This window comes from Physella acuta, unplaced genomic scaffold (assembly GCF_028476545.2).
Source record: "Physella acuta isolate Inbredline_101_S28 unplaced genomic scaffold, ASM2847654v3 ptg000386l, whole genome shotgun sequence".
Taxonomy (NCBI): Eukaryota; Metazoa; Mollusca; class Gastropoda; family Physidae; genus Physella; species Physella acuta.
In genome coordinates this window covers 709,744-729,488 of record NW_026731905.1, presented here as the reverse complement: position 1 = coordinate 729,488, position 19,745 = coordinate 709,744, and the positions used below count along the sequence as shown (strand labels likewise).

General features: G+C 33.9%; 1 protein-coding gene across 15 annotated transcripts in view; it reads right to left on the bottom strand.

Moving 5' to 3' along the window:
* LOC131942062 (putative phospholipid-transporting ATPase IA) overlaps positions 1 to 19,745 on the bottom strand; it is a 68,480-nt gene that overhangs the window by 27,885 nt on the left and 20,850 nt on the right. For 13 of the 15 annotated variants that reach the window (XR_009386704.1, XM_059301751.1, XM_059301756.1 and 10 more), the window contains exons 3-25: positions 13,672 to 13,810; positions 13,254 to 13,353; positions 12,492 to 12,590; positions 12,196 to 12,241; positions 11,969 to 12,083; positions 11,475 to 11,544; positions 10,952 to 11,079; positions 10,327 to 10,413; positions 9,314 to 9,384; positions 8,950 to 9,047; positions 8,276 to 8,384; positions 6,241 to 6,264; positions 3,757 to 3,884; positions 3,416 to 3,493; positions 3,217 to 3,305; positions 2,519 to 2,585; positions 2,091 to 2,202; positions 1,606 to 1,688; positions 1,437 to 1,486; positions 1,159 to 1,228; positions 763 to 844; positions 398 to 537; positions 174 to 221 (exon numbers count right to left, since the gene is read on the bottom strand). Coding sequence is in view for 14 of the 15 variants with exons in the window: in XM_059301751.1 (XP_059157734.1) it covers positions 174 to 221; positions 398 to 537; positions 763 to 844; positions 1,159 to 1,228; positions 1,437 to 1,486; positions 1,606 to 1,688; positions 2,091 to 2,202; positions 2,519 to 2,585; positions 3,217 to 3,305; positions 3,416 to 3,493; positions 3,757 to 3,884; positions 6,241 to 6,264; positions 8,276 to 8,384; positions 8,950 to 9,047; positions 9,314 to 9,384; positions 10,327 to 10,413; positions 10,952 to 11,079; positions 11,475 to 11,544; positions 11,969 to 12,083; positions 12,196 to 12,241; positions 12,492 to 12,590; positions 13,254 to 13,353; positions 13,672 to 13,810 (2,033 nt within the window). In the remaining variant the exon portion in view is untranslated. The remainder of the gene's footprint in view (positions 1 to 173; positions 222 to 397; positions 538 to 762; positions 845 to 1,158; positions 1,229 to 1,436; positions 1,487 to 1,605; positions 1,689 to 2,090; positions 2,203 to 2,518; positions 2,586 to 3,216; positions 3,306 to 3,415; positions 3,494 to 3,756; positions 3,885 to 6,240; positions 6,265 to 8,275; positions 8,385 to 8,949; positions 9,048 to 9,313; positions 9,385 to 10,326; positions 10,414 to 10,951; positions 11,080 to 11,474; positions 11,545 to 11,968; positions 12,084 to 12,195; positions 12,242 to 12,491; positions 12,591 to 13,253; positions 13,354 to 13,671; positions 13,811 to 19,745) is intronic. The other 2 variants (XM_059301758.1, XM_059301760.1) reach the window with 2 other exon arrangements.

The window sequence follows — 19,745 nt, the reverse complement described above, 5'->3', positions numbered from 1 at the left end:
GATGTCATAAATGGATGACCCCTAACCAGTGATTCACAGTTTGTAACATCATTCATGTCTTTTCAGGTTACAAAAATTAATTCAGGTAAGAGGTTTCAGATTTTAAAGAGATAGCAAAACAAATGATTAAAACCTATAAATTAACAGCATTTTGTAAACAAACAATTGCTTACATCTTGTAGCCTATCTTCTATAGCTGTTGCCCCGATCAGGCGTAAATCCTAAACAAAACAATAAGAGAAGTTTAGTTAGATTAGCAATAATAACAATAAGGCCTAAGTACAGATAATTTTTTTCACAAGAAAAAAATCCTGTTCTAAAAATAAATACTATTTTAATTTAGTAAAAAAAAAAAAAAAGTAATCAATGTTTCTTTCATTTATAAAAGTAGTCCTACTTTTTCAATAAGTTCAGCAGCTTGTTCTAGCTTCTCTTCCCTGTTTTGTATGGAGGTGCTGGCCTTGTGGAAAGTGTGAGACCAGTCATCATAAAATTCCTCAGTAATTTCAGCCATTGCTATACACAAGGTCCGCAGGCCTGAAACACATGAGAAACCTTTGCTTTTTTTTCCCTTTTTAAAATTTTTTGAAACAATATTCATTACAAAATAAACTTTCAATGTAGCTGTCCCTTTAAAACTTTTACTTTCAATAATTATAATAACGTTAAAAATTGTGTAATTGTTTTTCCAACTTATTTCCATTCTTGACATTTACATAAAATTTTATTTTGAGAATTATTTAAGGAGTCATTTCCCCTTACCAATGCTGGCAAATTGTTCTAAATGATTGAGGGTTTCTTCTGTGAAGTCCTGACTTCCTAGTCTTTCATAGATCACATTGTCCTACAATATAAGACAAAACAATTATGGTAGTCAACAACACAATCTAGAGAACAGACAACAAAATTATGGTAGTCAACAACACAATCTAGAGAACAGACAACAAAATTATGGTAGTCAACAACACAATCTAGAGAACAGACAACACAATTATGGTAGTCAACAACACAATTAAGAGAACAGACAACACAATTATGGTAGTCAACAACAAAAATAAGAGAACACAAGACAATTATGGTGGACAGATAACACAACCAGCTTCCCTCAACCCTTTACCAACATAGCTAAGCCCATTAGGCCACACAAAAATTACTTACCGCGCCTTTACAAAATAAGACAATCTTATTTTCTGGTGTCCTCACTACCACAGACATCCGTTTTCTTTTACTGAAATTAAACAAGCAAATTTGAAACAAGTAAACTAAGTTATTATTTTTAAATGAATTAACTAATTAGTGATATTGCTTTCTATGGTCTTCCCAATCAACTCTCAATATTCTTTTTTGGGTATATCTTTTTATAAGCAACATGACTAGTAAACAAGTTTATGACTTATACATATTTCTATTAGTAGTCCATGAGATAATTGTCTTACCTTGTAAATTCTAGAACACTAAGTATTTTATATGTTTTAGGCTCCCCCATCTGAAAGTAGAGATTTTGTTACATTTGCAGTCAAACCTTATTAAATAAGTAAAGCTGCCATGGCAACACAAGCTTACTGCATATTCTGGTGTTAAGTAGAACAGCTAACACAAACTTACTACATTGACAATGACATTTTCTGGTGTCCGTGTTGTAAAGACATACTGCAAATCTTTAGCTGCTTTCACTAAAGCTGCTTCATCTGCAAGTTTCAAACAATTTGTATTCGTTTAGTTAAAAAAGTTATTTTTTTAAATTTAAAAAATAAGAAAATAGCAGGGATACAAAATTATGTTGAATATCTTTAACAAAAAACTTTATTTTGAAAATAAAACCTAAAAATAAAAAAAATACTTTGAATTGTTTTGTTTAATTAAGTAATTAACACAGATATTTAATTAACACCGTATAGTCTCATCAAAATACTTTTCTAAAACAAAAATCTAAACCTCAAGTTTGACATTTAAAAACACTGAGCTTTGTTTTGCTAAAACATTACTATAAAATACAAATCAAGTAAATATCAGATTATAATAAAAAAATACTGTGCATTGCTTTTGTGATAAACCAATCAGCAGCAAGCTATGTAAGATTGTTGCAATACCTGGTGAGGAGGCCAGGTAATTCACCTCGCCTGTTGTGGCATTCACCTGAGGTACAACGGTGTGACACACAGACAGCAGGGTTAAAAAGTCATTAATTTCTTGAGCTGTAGCCTGTTAAGACATACATTTATAAACTGATTTATGTACATTAAAACTGGAATTATAGCAGTTGACATTTACAATTTTGGACATAAAATTCAAAATATTTTTACATATGCATATAACGTATTGATTAAACTCAAAATTAAACACATCACATTGACATTTATTTAAAAACACAAACAATTTTCTCTCTCTATTCTATTTGAATAATAACATCTCAGAACTGTGCAAACATTAAAAGTTAACTTTCAATTAAACAATCTTAAACCTGTGTAACTATTTTACAATTAATAATGAACTAGGTATATGAAGAAACAAAGCATACATGGCCGGACTTGAGATTCTGCAATATCCTGTCATCTTTGAACTGGACAGAACTCTCAGCATTGTCCCTAGGGATCGATAAAAACCACGTTCAACAAAAGTGATGGTTTATATTAGATAAATGATTAATTCTAATGACCACTAAATTTAACAGATGTGATTCAAATAAGCTGATGATCACACCATTTAATATAGATTTTTGACACAAAACATTTTCTTTTATCAATAGCTTAAACCCCCATGTTCACAAGTTAGAATTAATGCTATGATATGAGGGGTAGCAATGGATTTGAGGGGGGATTAAGTATCCTTATCAATAATGCTAGTTATGCAAAACATAAGCAAAGTTGACTGGTGTATTGTGTCTAGTCACCAACTACCATGGAGTGGTCTAGCTGTGGAAACACATGCTTATAACCCACATTACTCAGAATCTATTCCACCACCAACCCAAATTCCAAAACCAGGAGGCTTGAAACTTGAGGGAGGAAGTTAAAACCTAAGTGGCTGGCAACAGAGATGAAGCTAATATTAGAATCTACATCCTGCTGCACTGTTCTAGCATATATACTTAGTTTAAGAGAGAACTATTCAGACAGGCAATGCTAGATTATCAATGGACACCAAAAAAAAAACAACCAAGATCTATATGGAGGTAGTCCCACCAAGTTCTAGTAAAGTAAATGTAGAGCACTGTACCCGTAACAAACTCCAGCAATGGAACATTTGCTGAACCTCATTATGTTCTGTGTTAAAGTGCCAGTTTTGTCAGAAAATATGAACTTGATCTAAAAGAACAAAACAACACAAATTAAATTATTATTTGGTAATTTAAATTTTTTGTTGTTGAAAATTTAACATTAATTTCTTTACAACATTAAAATCTTATTGAACCCACCTGACCAAGTTCTTCATTTAAATTTGATGTTCTGGCATTGGCATGCGTCTTGGTCTTGGCATAATACATATCTAAATCCTGGATGTCAGAGAAAAAGCCAGCACTTGTATTAGGACTAGTTACATCTTCACTGTTAAAGCCATACACTTTAATGAACACAACAAATATTAAAACAACAAAGATACAAAAAATGAAATGAGTGCATTTTAATCACTATCACATTTAAGATACCAGATGACAGGAGTGATAGAGGCAGCAGTTCACGGCAACAATGGACCAAATCAACAAAGATGGACCAACGAAACAAAGATGGATTATTGCAACAAGATGAACCAACTGACCCAATTGATGAAGATAGCTTGAACAAACTTGACCATTTCTAAGGTGACTTGCAAGCTGATTGGAATTAAATTGTTGTACAGGATGATGAAGGTCAGCAGATTGTAGCCAAAATTGGTTTTTACTAGTTCTGGCAGAAGAAAAAAACAAAAAATACAAGGTAGTATGAAAACAATCATTACTGTCTTAAGCTATTTTTATACCATTTGTTATACTAGGTAATAATTGATGTCAAAAATTAAAATGTTCAAGTCTTTGCTTTAAAATAATTCTGAATACGCATAAGTTATTTATGAGTGGAATCATTCTCTAAACAATAATCAAACATAATGTATGTAACCATAGCTGGTCACCTTATATGTATATGTAGGCAGCTTGGCCACTGTGGATTAGTTTGGGGGGGGGGGGGGGCTCTCTTAACTTGGTCATGTACAGGTTTTTATGTGCTAAATTTTAACTGATTAGGGTTTGGTGCTTTTGTTAACAGTGACAGTTGTGTACCTTATTAATAAAGTGACAGAATTGTCTGCTCTTGTTAACAGTGACAGAGTTGTGTACCCTATTAATAAAGTGACAGAATTGTCTGCTCTTGTTAACAGTGACAGAGTTGTGTACCCTATTAACAAAGTGACAGCATTGTCTGCTCTTGTTAACAGTGACAGAGTTGTATATTCGTGTTAGGAGAGTGGCTGAAATGTGTGCTCATGTTAATGGTTAGAGTCATTACTAAGTGACAAGGTTCTTCTGTTCAGAATACATATCACTGACTTGGTGATAAGATTCCATGGTGAACATACTAACTTCAAGATCAACAAGCAGATGCATTTCTTAGTACACACAAATCTTGCCATAACATTGGAGGAGGGCAGGTTGTATTTTTTTTTCAAACATTTTTTGGCTAGATCAAGTCCAGCCCTATATTTATGCAAACATGGGAAGCAAAATAAGAAGTCTATCCTGTTGAGTTAAGCATCTAGCTACGCCACAAGGAATGTCACCATAGAAAACATGCACTAGCCAAGCAGGTTCATGCAATGATGACAGCTTTGTTAGCATACATTATGTTTTTGTAAATTTAAGTGAAAAATTTTTTTAGCACGACATGTTAACATAGTGGCTTTGTAATGGCCAAGGCAAAAAGAAGTTACAGAAATCAGCTTTGCGAAAAAAATTAAAAAATTCAAACAATAAAGAAAATAAAGCAGGAAGCAAACGTGTAGCAAGGTTTAGATTCTGTGTGTCATTACTATACAAAATGAAATAAAAACAGAAGCTCAAAATATTAGCTTGAAAAATATTAACTGAAAAGTATATATAAACGAAACAAAGATCTGAATAAAGGTGACTGACAATGCATAACAACTCCCTAATCCTCAACACAAACATTTTAAACTCCAAACAACATTTTTTGGGAAACCTTACTATTTGGTGAGTTTTATTTTTGCTAAAGGTGGACATTATTTTAAAATTATTCAAAACAAAATTTTCGTTTCAAATTTTGAAATATAGAAACCTCAGTGTAATTAACTGTACAAAAAAAAAATCATGAAATTTATTAGAATTCAGTGTGTTTAGTTGTCAAGCAAAACTTTATGAAAATCTGTAGCAAAAATTGTGATAATAGCCCAATGATTTGAATCTTCAAATGACTGTTTTGGAAGAGGAATAGAGAGATTGTAGCATTTTATCAAACTTTGTCTCATCTTACCAGTAATATTATCTGTAAAAATTCAGTCTAATCATAAGCAACTAGCTGAATGGATTCTCATAAATATAAGACAAAATAAAATCTACTGACTGATGCCAATGGAAAATTGAAATACAATGTCAAACATGCCATACATTTACTCAGCTTACAACTTACTAGATTGGAAAATACTATTTAAAAACAGCAAGACTAGTGCAAGAATTCAAGAGTGGTTAACAAAGTGTTTAAGGTATTTCTCAAGTATTCTTGTGTTTCAATAAGAAAGAAAGAAAGATTTAGTAGAAAATTTTCACAATTGAAGATTTAAGATTCAGATACTGTCAGAATTTTGATCTAGAACCTAAAGACACCAAGGAGTCCATAAAAAGGTATATGACATAAGAATTAGTGCTCAGACCATCATATAAAAAAAAAATAACTTTATCCAGATTTCAGTTTTGATAAGGCCAATATTAATTTATTGAGCATTTTCAAAATATTTATGCATTTTTATTTATCTTAATTTTAATACAAGCTTAAAGAATAAAAATTTTAACAGTCTTTTCTAATGCCACTCTAGTAAATTGTATTCCAAAAAATGTTGCATGGAGCTAATATTTACAAGCCTTTGTTTTCTAATCATTCTTTTATTTATATATCAAACTATACATTTATTTACAGACAATTTTTATTCTTTTTTGAGGAACTAATTTCGCATCTAAACCTTGCTATGTAACATTCTTTTTCTTTTATTGAATGAAAATATTAGTTTCGGCTAACTGCAGTGTACAATATTTACCATAATAATAATTACGAAGTTTTGCTATAGGGTAAGAATGAAAGAAAGTTTAATTGTTTAAAATGTATTAAAAGAACAAAACAATAGATTAGTAAGTACTGCTTTTATAAAAAATAACTTATAAAAAAAAACTATTTAAAATCACAACATTTTAAAAATTAGTTTTGTTTGAAACATCAAGTGTGATAAAACATTTTTTTTCCATAATGATGAGGACATACTGTCTAACATTTACTTCAAACTAATGAGGACGATTGTCTTACATTTACTTTAGACTAATGAGGACAGACTATTTTACATTTTGTTTAGACTAATGATGACACACTGTTTTACGTTTACTTTAGACTTATGAGGACAGACTGTTTTACATTTACTTCAAACTAATGAGGATGATTGTCTTACATTTACTTTAGTCTGAGGACATATTGTTTTACATTTACTTCAGACTAATGAGGATGATTGTCTTACATTTACTTTAATGAGGACAGACTGTTTTACATTTACTTTAGACTAATGAGGACAGACTGTTTTACATTTACTTCAGACTAATGAGGATGATTGTCTTACATTTACTTTAGTCTGAGGACATATTGTTTTACATTTACTTTAGACTAATGAGGACAAACTCTTTTATGATGGTCTTTTGCCTAATGATGAGGACAGACAGTTTTACATTTACTTTAGACTAATGAGGACAAACTCTTTTATGATGGTCTTTTGCCTAATGATGAGGACAGACAGTTTTACATTTACTTTAGACTAATGAGGACAAACTCTTTTATGATGGTCTTTTGCCTAATGATGAGGACAGACAGTTTTACAGAGACAATCTGAAAACATTTTCCACTTAAAGACCACAACCCAGCAAAGAACTCTGACATACAATTTGATCAAAGAATAAAATTGAGTTCAGGTCACTAACTGAAATGGAGGTACATGATGATCATTGATGAAGGTGACACAAAATGGAACAACATTCAGAATTTTTTTTAAAGTTCAAAGATGTAGATGCAGCATTTGATACATTTATACATCTCATTACTGTTAAAAGGACAATGACTTGAAACTTGAACTGTGGCAAAACTAGGAACAAATGGAACAGGATGACATTAGAACAACTAATACCTTCTAGATGGGATGATAACAGGATAGAACATAAGTAACTATAACAAAAGGGGTAAAGCAGGGGAATAGGCTGAAATATAAGAAAGATAAGTATGAAACAAAGGGGGTGTTAACAAGGCATGAACAAAAAATAAATAAAGTTTCTCTCCAGCATGTAAACTTCTACAAACTGAAACATTCCAAATTGTAAGTGCTACAACATAGACTTAAGAATAATTGGTGATTGATAAGGACAGGTTTAATGATACCCTTGAAGTATATTGTTGTAATACATTTATCATAGCAAAGTGTAGACCAATGCCTGCTCCTTAGTGCATCAAACGATACATTTGTTTGTGTGTGTGACTTACACAGTAAGTCTTTGAAGAAAATATATTACACGGTTATGATCCCACACTTGAGTCTGTAGGATGTTCCTCAGCCAACCCAGCTCAAGTTAGGGAAAACTAAGGTGGCAGAACATAGGTTAGACCACAACTATCCCTCTGAGTGCAGAGGTAATTGAAACAGATGAACTCTACTTCATCTGCACCATGTATCTTGGGAACTACAGGAAAAGTTGATGATTTGTATATTACTGCCTTATGTACTCAATCTGTAGGATAATTTATTCATAGAACAAAGGCCACTGACATCTGTCTCATATTACTGATTGTGCTGAAAATTTTTAAATATAATTTTTAAGACACAGAAATGTTGGATGTAGTCTAAATGCTGTATTACATTGAATTACCTAGATTGGATTATTATTAATTCTAGCTCTAAAATAATTAAGCATTCAATACAGACAACATAGAAAGCATCTAAAACAATCAACAGTAAACTTAGGACTAAATAAAAGTGTTATATACACCTCTCTTAAGTGCAACAAACCACAGTGTTAAGCTTAAGGGACATTGAACCAACATACCATGATAGAAGAGATACCAGTGCTCATTTTCATTTTCTTTTACCCAGATGTGATTAGCCACAGAGCAGACCAATGCCAGGATGACCAACATGAGGAACAGAAGTAATATCTGGAAACAAAATAATAAGAAGTAAAATTAGCATCAGGTGAACATTTAACTGGGTACAGAAATAAAAAAAAAAAGTAAAACTGAATGACCAACATGAGGAACAGAAGCAATATCTGGAAACAAAATAATAAGAAGTAAAATTAGCATCAGGTGAACATTTAACTGGGTACAGAAATAAAAAAAAAAAGTAAAACTGAATGACCAACATGAGGAACAGAAGCAATATCTGGAAACAAAATAATAAGAAGTAAAATTAGCATCAGGTGAACATTTAACTGGGTACAGAAATAAAAAAAAAAAGTAAAACTGAATGACCAACATGAGGAACAGAAGTAATATCTGGAAACAAAATAATAAGAAGTAAAATTAGCATCAGGTGAACATTTAACTGGATACAAAAATAAAAAAAAAGGTAAAACTGAATGACTAACTGGATACAAAAATAAAAAAAAGGTAAAACTGAATGACTAACTTGCATAACAAAAGAGTATCTGGAAACAGATTAAAAAATAGAAACAACTTATAAAATGGTTGCTGACTCCTGGCTGAAGAATGAAATGTGTACCTGTTTATTGGTCATTTTTTCCACATTAGACCTTTTAAGAGGAGTACTTGTGGAGTTGAGCATCAACTTTGACTGGGGTCCAGTGTAGATGACGAGACCTGCCAAACAAAAAAACAAACAACAGCATCATATTTGAGTGCAGTGGTTCTACATGTGTGTTTATCAGATGTTTTCACTTTGTTTCTATATTGATGTAAAAGATTTTGTTTAAATACTAGTGTAGGCTAGCTGTACATTTACAGTTTAATAGTGTATGGGAATTTTTAAGATGTAAACTGGACCTCAGCAAACATGAGTTTACTTATGTATTGAATTTCTAAGTGTAAACTGTCTGACCTCAGTTAAAAGTGGCATGACGACTCACCATAAATCCAGCTGGTGTTTTTTAAACAAGCGCCTCTCAGCAGAATCTGATCTGGGCCCAATGGTACAGGTCTATAAAATTACAACAAAATTAAAAAAAAAAAAATTGTGACATTCATTAACATTGTTCAATGATTTTCTTAATAAAAAAACCCAAGACAGAGTACAATAAAATTAATAGCATTACAAAAGGAGTAGAAAATGATTTTATTTGATTAAATTTAAGATGCTTGAACTATTTTCCCTGCGGATTTTTTAAAAAAGTTATCCATATTATTATAAAACTAGAAATACTAGGAGAGTACTGAATATTTTTAAAATTTGAAATGGGAGAAATCTGCAAAAATAATATACTATGAATGTTTACACAGAGAATAGTATTTTACATGTGATCAGCTATTATTGCACTAAAGTAGAGATTTTCTTAAGATGTGCTTTATTAACTACACAAAATGTTTTTATTTAGATCTTGAAACTTATTTAAAATAAACTAAATCAAAACTAATTAAAACATATTTTAAGAAATAAAACAAATATAGAACTTATAAACCTTTACTAAACAAGCTTTTTAATGCACTAAAAATAAAGAAATTCATTTAAAAATATTTTCTTTTTTAAAATGGTACATTAATGAGATTTCCTGGGTGATGAATGATAAATGGGTTAAAAATTGAGTTCCTAGAATTGAACACAAACAAATGAACTTGGTGATGAGAAAAGCTTGTAAAAACAACCACACTAAATTAAAAAATCAAAACATTCATTACATTACTGCAAAAAAATTATTTTCTATTTATAAAATTTGAAAACCTAAAAAAAAAAAAGCAACTTTTAAAACATTTTTTGGCATTTAAAAACTAAATTCAGTAGAAGAAAAAAAACATGACTAACAAGAACTGTTTATCATAATAAAATATGAACTACTTGAGAACCAACATCTAACTGGAACTGTTTGTAAAGAAACATGAACTGTTTATAAACCAACAAGAATTCAGTCAAGTTTGAACCACTCACTTCATGCTGCTACACATTGCATTATTGTCACGTTTGATGCTCTTACGGGTACGACGCCAAAAACTTGTGTCATTTTTAAGAGAGTTCCTGATTCAATGGGCGATTCATTTACATTTATCAAAGTTAATTTGGATGCCTTCACACGTATCAAAATGGCTTTAAAAGTTTTAGCATGTGTCAAGAAGTGTGAGTGAATTTAATACTAGACCATACATATTCAGTATTGGTCAATTTCACATTTACAGTCTAATAAATCTATAAAAGGAAGTAAAGGAATTTTAAAATTTTGAGGCTTTCTATTATGTATAATTTTTTGTTATGGTATAATTAATGGCAATATTAAAACTAGCCAGGAGGTTAAAACATAATTATTGATGATTCTAGTAATCAAATACAGAGTATGACTAATGGATAAAATAGAATAAAGGAGGCAGGCTTAGAACCTGAGCCTTTAGCTATGCTGAACAAGAACTTTATGGTTAGTATGTTAGTATCAACAATAAATGACTCAATAATTTTCTTTAACTCCAAATAACAGCTACAGTTGAAAAAGAAGACTAGTGATTTTGATACTACATAAGTAATGTTAGTTGTATTAGTGTTTGACTGAAGTGGTGACACCTACTTTTTGCTGCCAATGCGAATGTTCCCCACAAACTCATACAGGAACCTGTTTGGCTGCTCACACTCCACCATCCCTCGGAGTTCTGTTAGCTGTTCCCCTGTCACGATGTTGGAGGTAGCCGGAGAACCCTGCGCACATTGGGAGCGGTTCAATTTTTACATTATATGCTATTTAGTTCCTGCATTAAATAGCCACTAAAATAATCAAGACCTTTGCCAGAGAGCTCTGTGCCTAAAAATAAGTCCTTATCATTAATAGCTTTGAAGTCAATAAATAATTTCTGATTTAAACTTAAATAACTAGCTCCCATTTAAAAATACAAAGTTTCCTTCAAACACACTTAACCTACTATTATGTTGGGAGTCAGAATTTAAAACAAGAGACCAGTTGAGAATTTTTTTAACTAGGTCAGCTTGCCCCATTTTGAATTAAGAATCACTGGCCATGTTATTTTGTGACTACTACAGTAAATCCAAGTTAGAGGTGTATGAACAGCGATCAGTCATGTGATAAAACAACTAACCTGCCGCAATTTGAGATTTGTTTCTCCATCAAGGTTAGAAGTTTCTATATAGCACATAGCTTGAGGCTCGCTGATCATTCAAGACAAAAAACATTGCATAAATTTATAAATTTTAACATGAACTCATTTTTATTAGTATACATAAAAAAAAACATTTATAAGTTCTGACATACTGTTTTAAAAATTAAAAAAAATAAACACCTGTGATTTTTAAAAATTATAATAAAATGTATTGTTTTTATCACAGGGCTGTTACTTTAGGCATGTATAAATAGATTAAAAATGATTACAAACAGATAAAAATAATATTAGAAATAATTAAGACAATCTCGTCACATTAAAAATTATATTTTTTGAGCATGGCGTAAAAATAAATCCCCATTTAAAGATATAACTGAGCAAAATGTTTTTCCTGTTTCATGACTTCTAAATAATGCTGAAGCACTAGAGGTTTCTGATTTAAGGTGGACAGTACAAATACTGCAGGTACCCACCTAGAAGACAACAAGATAAGGTCGGCAGGAAAATGTTCACCATCATCTATTTTCACAATGTCTCCCACAATGACATTTTTCCACTTCACCTCCATCCATTTGTTACTTCTATGAACTAAAAATAAAATATTCAAGCAAAGGTGTAAAAATAAAAATAACAATTGTTCAAATTAATTATAAGAGTATTAGAGAAAAGGCAGACGTAAGTGATAGTGAAAGTGGTTTACCATGTGTTGCTCTGTTATTAAGACTCCCATCCGCTCTGTGTCTTTTCTGTTGATAAAATTTGTCATTATATCATAGAAATTATAAAATATCTCTACCAAATCAATCACAACACAAGGTTTTTATCTATAAGAGAAAAGTTTAATTGGTACATATATGAATTTCAGCAGGGAAGCTTTTATCCCCTAGTAGCTCTACTCTAACCCTTCCCAAAAAACAACTAGTATTCTTAGTGTAATACTGTACTGTTGCCCATTTGGAAACATTTGGTAAAATAAAGTGAAATGAAAAGACTCACAATGTCCTCAACAATTTCCTTGATGGCTGACACAGAGAGGATGAGCATAAGAGGTACTGCGGTTGTATATCTCCCCGTAGGTGATACATTAGGAATTTGCTGAAAGTATTACATCCATTTTTAACATAGTAACAGATAACAGATAGGCTAAAATATTCAATCAATAGTACAGTCTACATCAGCTGTATACTAACTGGGAGATGTGATTCCTTAGGGAGGAGTGCTCTAGTGCTAGCAGGGGCTTGAGAGGTTTCACAGAAAGGTAAATGTAAATAGTTAAAAATATACAGCTAGAAATAATTAACAGCTAATATAGTCAAAATAATGACATGTCTCCAGAGACACAATTTTCAATAAAGTTTGCAATGACTATCTCATAGTTGAACCTTGTTATTCCTTTCTTAGTTTTAGACATGTTTGAACATGGATGGTTATCTCCTTTGAAGTATAAACCAGTAAGGATTATCGTTATTTCAATAGCTTGCATTTAATTGGGTAAAAAGGCACCTATGAGGTGAGAGCGGACAGGAGATACGCCAAGGTTTTTTGTTTTTTCAAGGGTGACGCAGTGACAAAATGTTTGCACACGGCTGTGATAAATTAGGAAATAGTTGAAAATACTGCATCATTTTTTTCATCAATATCTATGAACAGCAAAATACAAGAAATACATTTTTGTCAAGGTAGAATTTAATTAAGAAAAAACTTCCACTAGATCTAATCTTCAAATAACATTTTAATTTAAAAATAAAAGCTAGTCACCTGCATAAGAGCAATAAAGAGGAAAAAGATGTTGGCATATTTTCGGAACTGTTCAAACAAAAACTTGGGTAAAAATGTGAATACGTTGTACTTGGCAGTGCTGTGTGGAGAAAAAGTTAAGCATGGTACATAAGTATTGAATGGTAGAAGTAAAGACGGCACATTCAGCAATAGAAAATTTATTACAAATCCCACATTCTTAATTAAGACATGGGGGGGGGGCTGCTGATGTTAAGATCTTGTTTTTATAATCTACAGCTACAAGAAAGAAATCTATGGTAGGAAATAACTAGACATCAATAAATCTTTTAACTAAACAAAATTACTTATTTGTTTTGTTGATGTTTTTTTTAGACAGAAAATAATTAATGAAATAAAAAGGCATTAAAAAAAAGGTACAGAGAATTTAAAAAATTACCTGATTTCATTTGAGCAAAATTTCTGACATTCTGCATTGATGAAAATTTGACGGTTTTGGGCGGAGGCAGGGTAGGACTGGGTGGAACTGGTCCTGGAGAGTACAGTGCTCAAATCTGGATCATGTAGAGGCTGGTAGTCTGCGCAAATAAACAAACAAACACATCTGTTCAAAAGTTAACTGGATAAGGTTTCCACACAATTATTTGCATGACTAAAACATAAGGGATAAACTCCAGCCAGACCGTATGACCTAATATAAATTTCTCTCAATGATTCCATTGAAAAGGAATTAATTAAACTTATTTTAGATTTATTTTATCAAGCATCAATGCTCCAGTAAACAGAGCCATTCTGTTTTATAGAGCAAAGCATTGGAGAAGGGTGCTGTACAAAACCAAGTCTATAGTGCCATCTTGACAAAAATATGAAAAATATGCAATGTCAGTCACCAGACATGTCATGTGTAACTTCACACCAACTGTGATGTGTCATGACACAAGTGAGCTAGTGAAAAACTAATGTAAATTGTAATCAAGATCTGTACAGTGAGACGGCAGGTACAACATGTGTAATAAATGTGTATTTACTGCAACAAGATCTGTAATATGAAATAACACAGGCAATAAATAATGTCAGAAGTGTTTCTTTACATTAGCTGTGCCCCCACCCCTCCTCCCACTAGATGCCTGTGTTTATGCAATTGAGTTCATTTATTGAAGCCCATGCACCTAAAGCATGTTACCTTCCCATTTCCCTCTATCACACAAAACCAGGCCATCAGACTATAATATCTCCGAACCCTCCCACCCCCACCCAACTGTCAGTACTGTGAAATGTCATTAACACGTTCGTTATCGGCACTGCACTCTTAAGATTGCAGAAGAAGAAAATACTATTAGAAAGAGCTTCTTAAAAAGGCTGAAATTGGCAGAAAATTGAGGCTCGTGCTGATCACATTAAGTCTAGAGGAGCTCATGTTCGGAAAGCGTAAAGTTACTCCAAATGTCATTCCGCCATTCTGACGTCCCATTTATTTATGGTGCATAATCCTCCTGACGTCATTCATGACAGATTTATCGCTAGCCTTGTGTAATCGTAATGGATGGTCGATGCAAAGTTTTTAAAATGTTAAGACTTCTCAGTATTACATGCTCTTTTTCGCCTTTGAAAATGGGAATAAGACTAAATAATTCATTTCTAATTACAGCTTAAAGCAAAAGGAACGGGAATTTCAAACTTTAAAAATTTCGGCAAAAGAAACTTAGCATTGGCCTACGTCAGCAAGTATGGCGGACAAAGAAAAAATAACTCTAAATTACTGTCGTTTGTTTACACAATGATTGAACGATTTGTGAGGGAGTTTGCATTGAACAAAAACCACGACGGCTAGAAACCGTAGAGCATTAAGCGACAGACGCCTGCACTAATATCAATAGCACAAGTTTCAATAAAACGGGGTTTTTATGCACGTCTTAATGGTGGATTGTGTAAATAATGGCGTGAGCAGTGGGTGGGGCTTGAGCAGGGGGTGGAGCTTGAGATTATAGGAGGATGTGTACAGGTTGTGGTAAAGAGTAATGTCACGTGAAACGGAGAAGCGATAACGTGAGACGGTAAAGAGAAATGGCAAGTGAAACTGAAGAGAGAAAATGTGAAAAGTCACGATCTATCATGAATAAAAAAAAAAAAAAGCTTTCAACTAAATCTTCTCATCATCTATTATAATCAGGCTAAAAAATTCCACCGCAGCCCTTATATTTTGATACGGTGGCCCGTACAATGCTGACAGGAATCAATAATGTATAGCGGTTTTTATGGGACATTTTGCCTCCATTATTCGAGAGATTATTTTTTGTACCAAAGTCTGCTTAGGAGGAAACTAGACGGTTTAATGAAGAGCAGTAGAATAAATGATGTCAAGACTGTGAACTATACACGAAATCCCTTTTTGCTTCAACTAAAATAACGAACCATCGAACGAATCCTATCATATGGCAAGTAGTTTCATTAAAACTGTACCATAAATCATGCCGTGCCAACCAGGCAGACGTTACCAATCAGTCTAGTTGTATCATTAACCAGACTGTACCAATCATGCCAGTTGTACACTTTGCCAGAGTGTGCCAATCATGCACAATTAACCAGACTGTACCAAACATGCCAGTTGTACACTTAACCAAACTGTACCAATCATGCCAGTTGTACACTTAACCAGACTGTACCAATCATGCCAGTTGTACACTTAACCAGACTACCAATCATGCCAGTTGTACACTTAACCAGACTGTACGAATCATGCCAGTTGTACACTTAACCAGACTACCAATCATGCCAGTTGTACACTTAACCAGACTGTACCAATCATGCCAGTTGTACATTAACCAGACTGTACGAATCATGTCAGCTGCACCATGGGACAAAATTTACAACGTCCTGTGATCACGCTGCTCGTAATGTCAACAATAGACACAGCTGTGACCCCCCGATGTTATCAGCCACCACAACATAAACAATCAACTGACCCAAATCGTGGGGCTCAAGATTAAACACACACACACCCTACACATGTACAGAAATGTCCACTAGCTACCAGAATACTGGGTGCTTTGTGAGGGCGGTAATAAATGAAAGCTAATAAAGTATAAGCCCTACTGGCAATACGTTTATCTTTGGTGGGAAAGTTTTTAAAACGCCTCGCGCGTGAAACTTTTTCTCAATTCATACTTCCGGTTCACCTATTATCTAGGCCTACCAGTTTAACATAATTTAACGGCTTGAGGGTTTAGCAGCTGTTAGAGCATAACATCTACCCGTAGAGAAGTGTAATTTTCTTAGTGTTGTACTGCATTTTTTTCAGCTTTAATTTTTATAGCGGCCACTCACAAGACGAAATTGACAAAAACATGTTTTAGCTCATGTCAAATAACGGTCGGGTTTCTCTAAGCACTCAACAAACAAAATCAGAGCTTAGAAAATGCTTTTTAAAATAGGCATTTGTTGTTAAATGGCTACCGATTTAAACCTCTGTTCTTTTGTGATGCAATGCTCGCTTTTTGCCCACCTCCTCATCCCCCCCCCCTTTATTAAAAAAAAAGACAAATTAAGCCTTAGTTCCCAAGCTTTCTGTATTTCGTCCCGTTTAAATAGCCTATATGTCGAGCTATATGTCTGAGATGACCGTCGTCTTGTCCAAGTTAGTACAATCTTTCTTCAATGTATTCCACTATAGTATCTTTTTAATGTACGGAAGAAGTTAGGTATAACGTGACAATGTTTTGGTGGGACATAAACGATTTTATGTTATATCTAACGTGTAATTTTATCTCTGCTCTAGTAGATATGACACATATAAACTACAAATGGCGGCCGTTTCAATAGGTATCCCAGTTTTGTTTCAATTCATTTATCTAAGTTAAAACCTAATGATCTATGAAGCTATTTTACAGTGCTTTAAAATTCTTTAAAAAAAAAATGAAAATAATTCATTATCAAACAAAAAAATAGGATGAGAAAGACTACTTGCTGTAGTGGTATATTTTCATGCTGAGTGTTTAGGTTTGTGTCGGACGTGAGCTGTGTGTTAAAGTTCACGGGAAACAGCTGGTGAGTAGCGAGCTAGATAGGACTGATCAAACGGCAATGATTGATTCTCTAGTGCAAACTACGGTAGGCGGAGCTAATCGAAATATTTCATCTGTCACTGTAGAAATAGATGGGGCTCGACCTACCAGTGTAGTCTATGGGGTGACACGTAATGTAAGTATATCCCTATGCATGTAGATGGTGTATGTGTATTTACCCAATTAGTGGCTTAGGCAGGAACTTGTCATGGGTGGGGGGGGGGGGGTTATTTCAACAAAATGTTCATCCATCCATCTACCTATTATATTGATTTAAACTATGTAAAATTATTTTTCTTTGTTTCATTTTGGAGGTCCATTGGGAGGGGGGGGGGGGGTAGCCCTCTGCCAACGCCACTGTGCTGTATCACAGCTTATACACTAGAGGTTAGAACCACCGTACCAGTGCTGTTACAATGAAGACAGATCCGCCTATGGACCCAGATGTTATGGTAGAGATAAACAAGCTGACACATGGTAAAGGGTTTCTGATGCATAGAGCAAACACTCCACGTAATTAGTTGTGTATTGATTGTCTAGACGGTGTAATAGATGATGACACAACAATCAAGAAGATAGAAAACGATGATTCCGTGTTTTTAAACCAATTAAGAACATTAAACACTAAACATAGGACAATGTTGGACCAAGTCTAGATAGATCTATTCTGATTTTGCTCACATCTTTGTAAGAAGATGGAACATTTCTTTCAACAAAACTCGCATCCCCGATAAGCGATCTAATTCAGTAAACACTCCTGGGACAGTGAAGATAACAAATTTGAATTGGCATAAAACGTAATAAATTCGTCTCTACCCTCTCTACAGTATTATATGCCAGTAAATAGGTTGAAAAGACCAGAGACTACTGTAAACGTGTTAAAAGACCAGACACTACTGTAAACATGTTAAAAGACCAGACACTAAATATGTTAAAAGACCAGACACTACTGTAAACGTGTTAAAAGACCAGACACTAAATATGTTAAAAGACCAGACACTACTGTAAACGGGTTAAAAGACCAGACACTAAATATGTTAAAAGACCAGGCACTACTGTAAACGTGTTAAAAGTCCAGACGCTACTGGACCAGTCACGAGGACGGAAGTCTGGAAACTTCTTTTCCACATGACCAACACGATCAATCGATACCCGCAGATTACAGATCGATCGAATGATGAAATATTCAAGGCATTATTTGTTTGAATACCGATCGCACCGATCTCCGACTGGCCGAGTACTGTCAAGACGTGCGAGAAACGGCGAGACGCGACGAGAGACCGGCACAGCTTACCGGAGCCGGCATAATGAGCAAATAGTTCCAACAGGAACCTGGTCCACATCAGCTAACAAGATTAGGTGAGCAAGGTCTGTCCTTAGATTAGTTGAGGAAGGTCTGTCCTTAGATTAGTTGAGGAAGGTCTGTCCTTAGATTAGTTGAGCAAGGTCTGTCCTAGATTAGGTGAGCAAGGTCTGTCCTAGATTAGGTGAGCAAGGTCTGTCCTAGATTAGGTGAGCAAGGTCTGTCCTAGATTAGGTGAGCAAGGTCTGTCCTTAGATTAGGTGAGCAATGTCTGTCCTAGATTAGGTGAGCAAGGTCTGTCCTAGATTATGTGAGCAAGGTCTGTCCTAGATTAGGTGAACAAGGTCTGTCCTAGATTAGGTGAGCAAGGTACGTCCATCAGTTTTGTAATACAAGATTTGGCGAGGAAGGTCCGTTGAAGCAAATATTTTAAATTTAAAATTATTTCTTTTTCATTGGGAAGGGGCTGGAAGGCGGACGTGCTCCGGCCCGGGCTAGGGACAACGCCCCCCCCCCCCAGAAGCATAAAAGATTCATTGGTGAGTTAAGGAAAAAGACGTTAAAATGTAAGAGGATAAAATATCTTTTTTTAAAAAGTGGGGGGGGGGGGGATATGAATAGAAAAACGATAAGATATTCATGAGTTAGGAAGATGATGTAGATCTAATTGGTATTGGGAACTACAAGAGAATAGACTACTGTAACACAAGCATTCGTCCAAAACAGTTGCAAGAACATAATAGAAATTACAATGTTGGGACATAATGGAACATATTATGTTGGGACATGATGGAACATATCATGTTGGGACATGATGGAACATAATGATACAGTTGGGACATAATGGAACACTATGGAACACACAAAACATGTATAAAAGTGTCGACATAAAATGTATAACAAGACTAGCATCAAGACACAAATGACACGATGTAGTGTTGAATGAAATAATGAGAGTAAGCTAAGAAGGTGACACAAAAAACAACAAGCACAAGTTGGTATACGATCGATACCTATGCCAGGGAGGGCAGGCCAGATGCCAGAGAGATGAGAGGTATAGAGTCACGTGACCAGCATTTAATCAGTTCCTCATGTGTACTGTACAAAATGGGGGTGGGGAGGTTGTGTGGGTGGGTGAGGCTGGTGTGC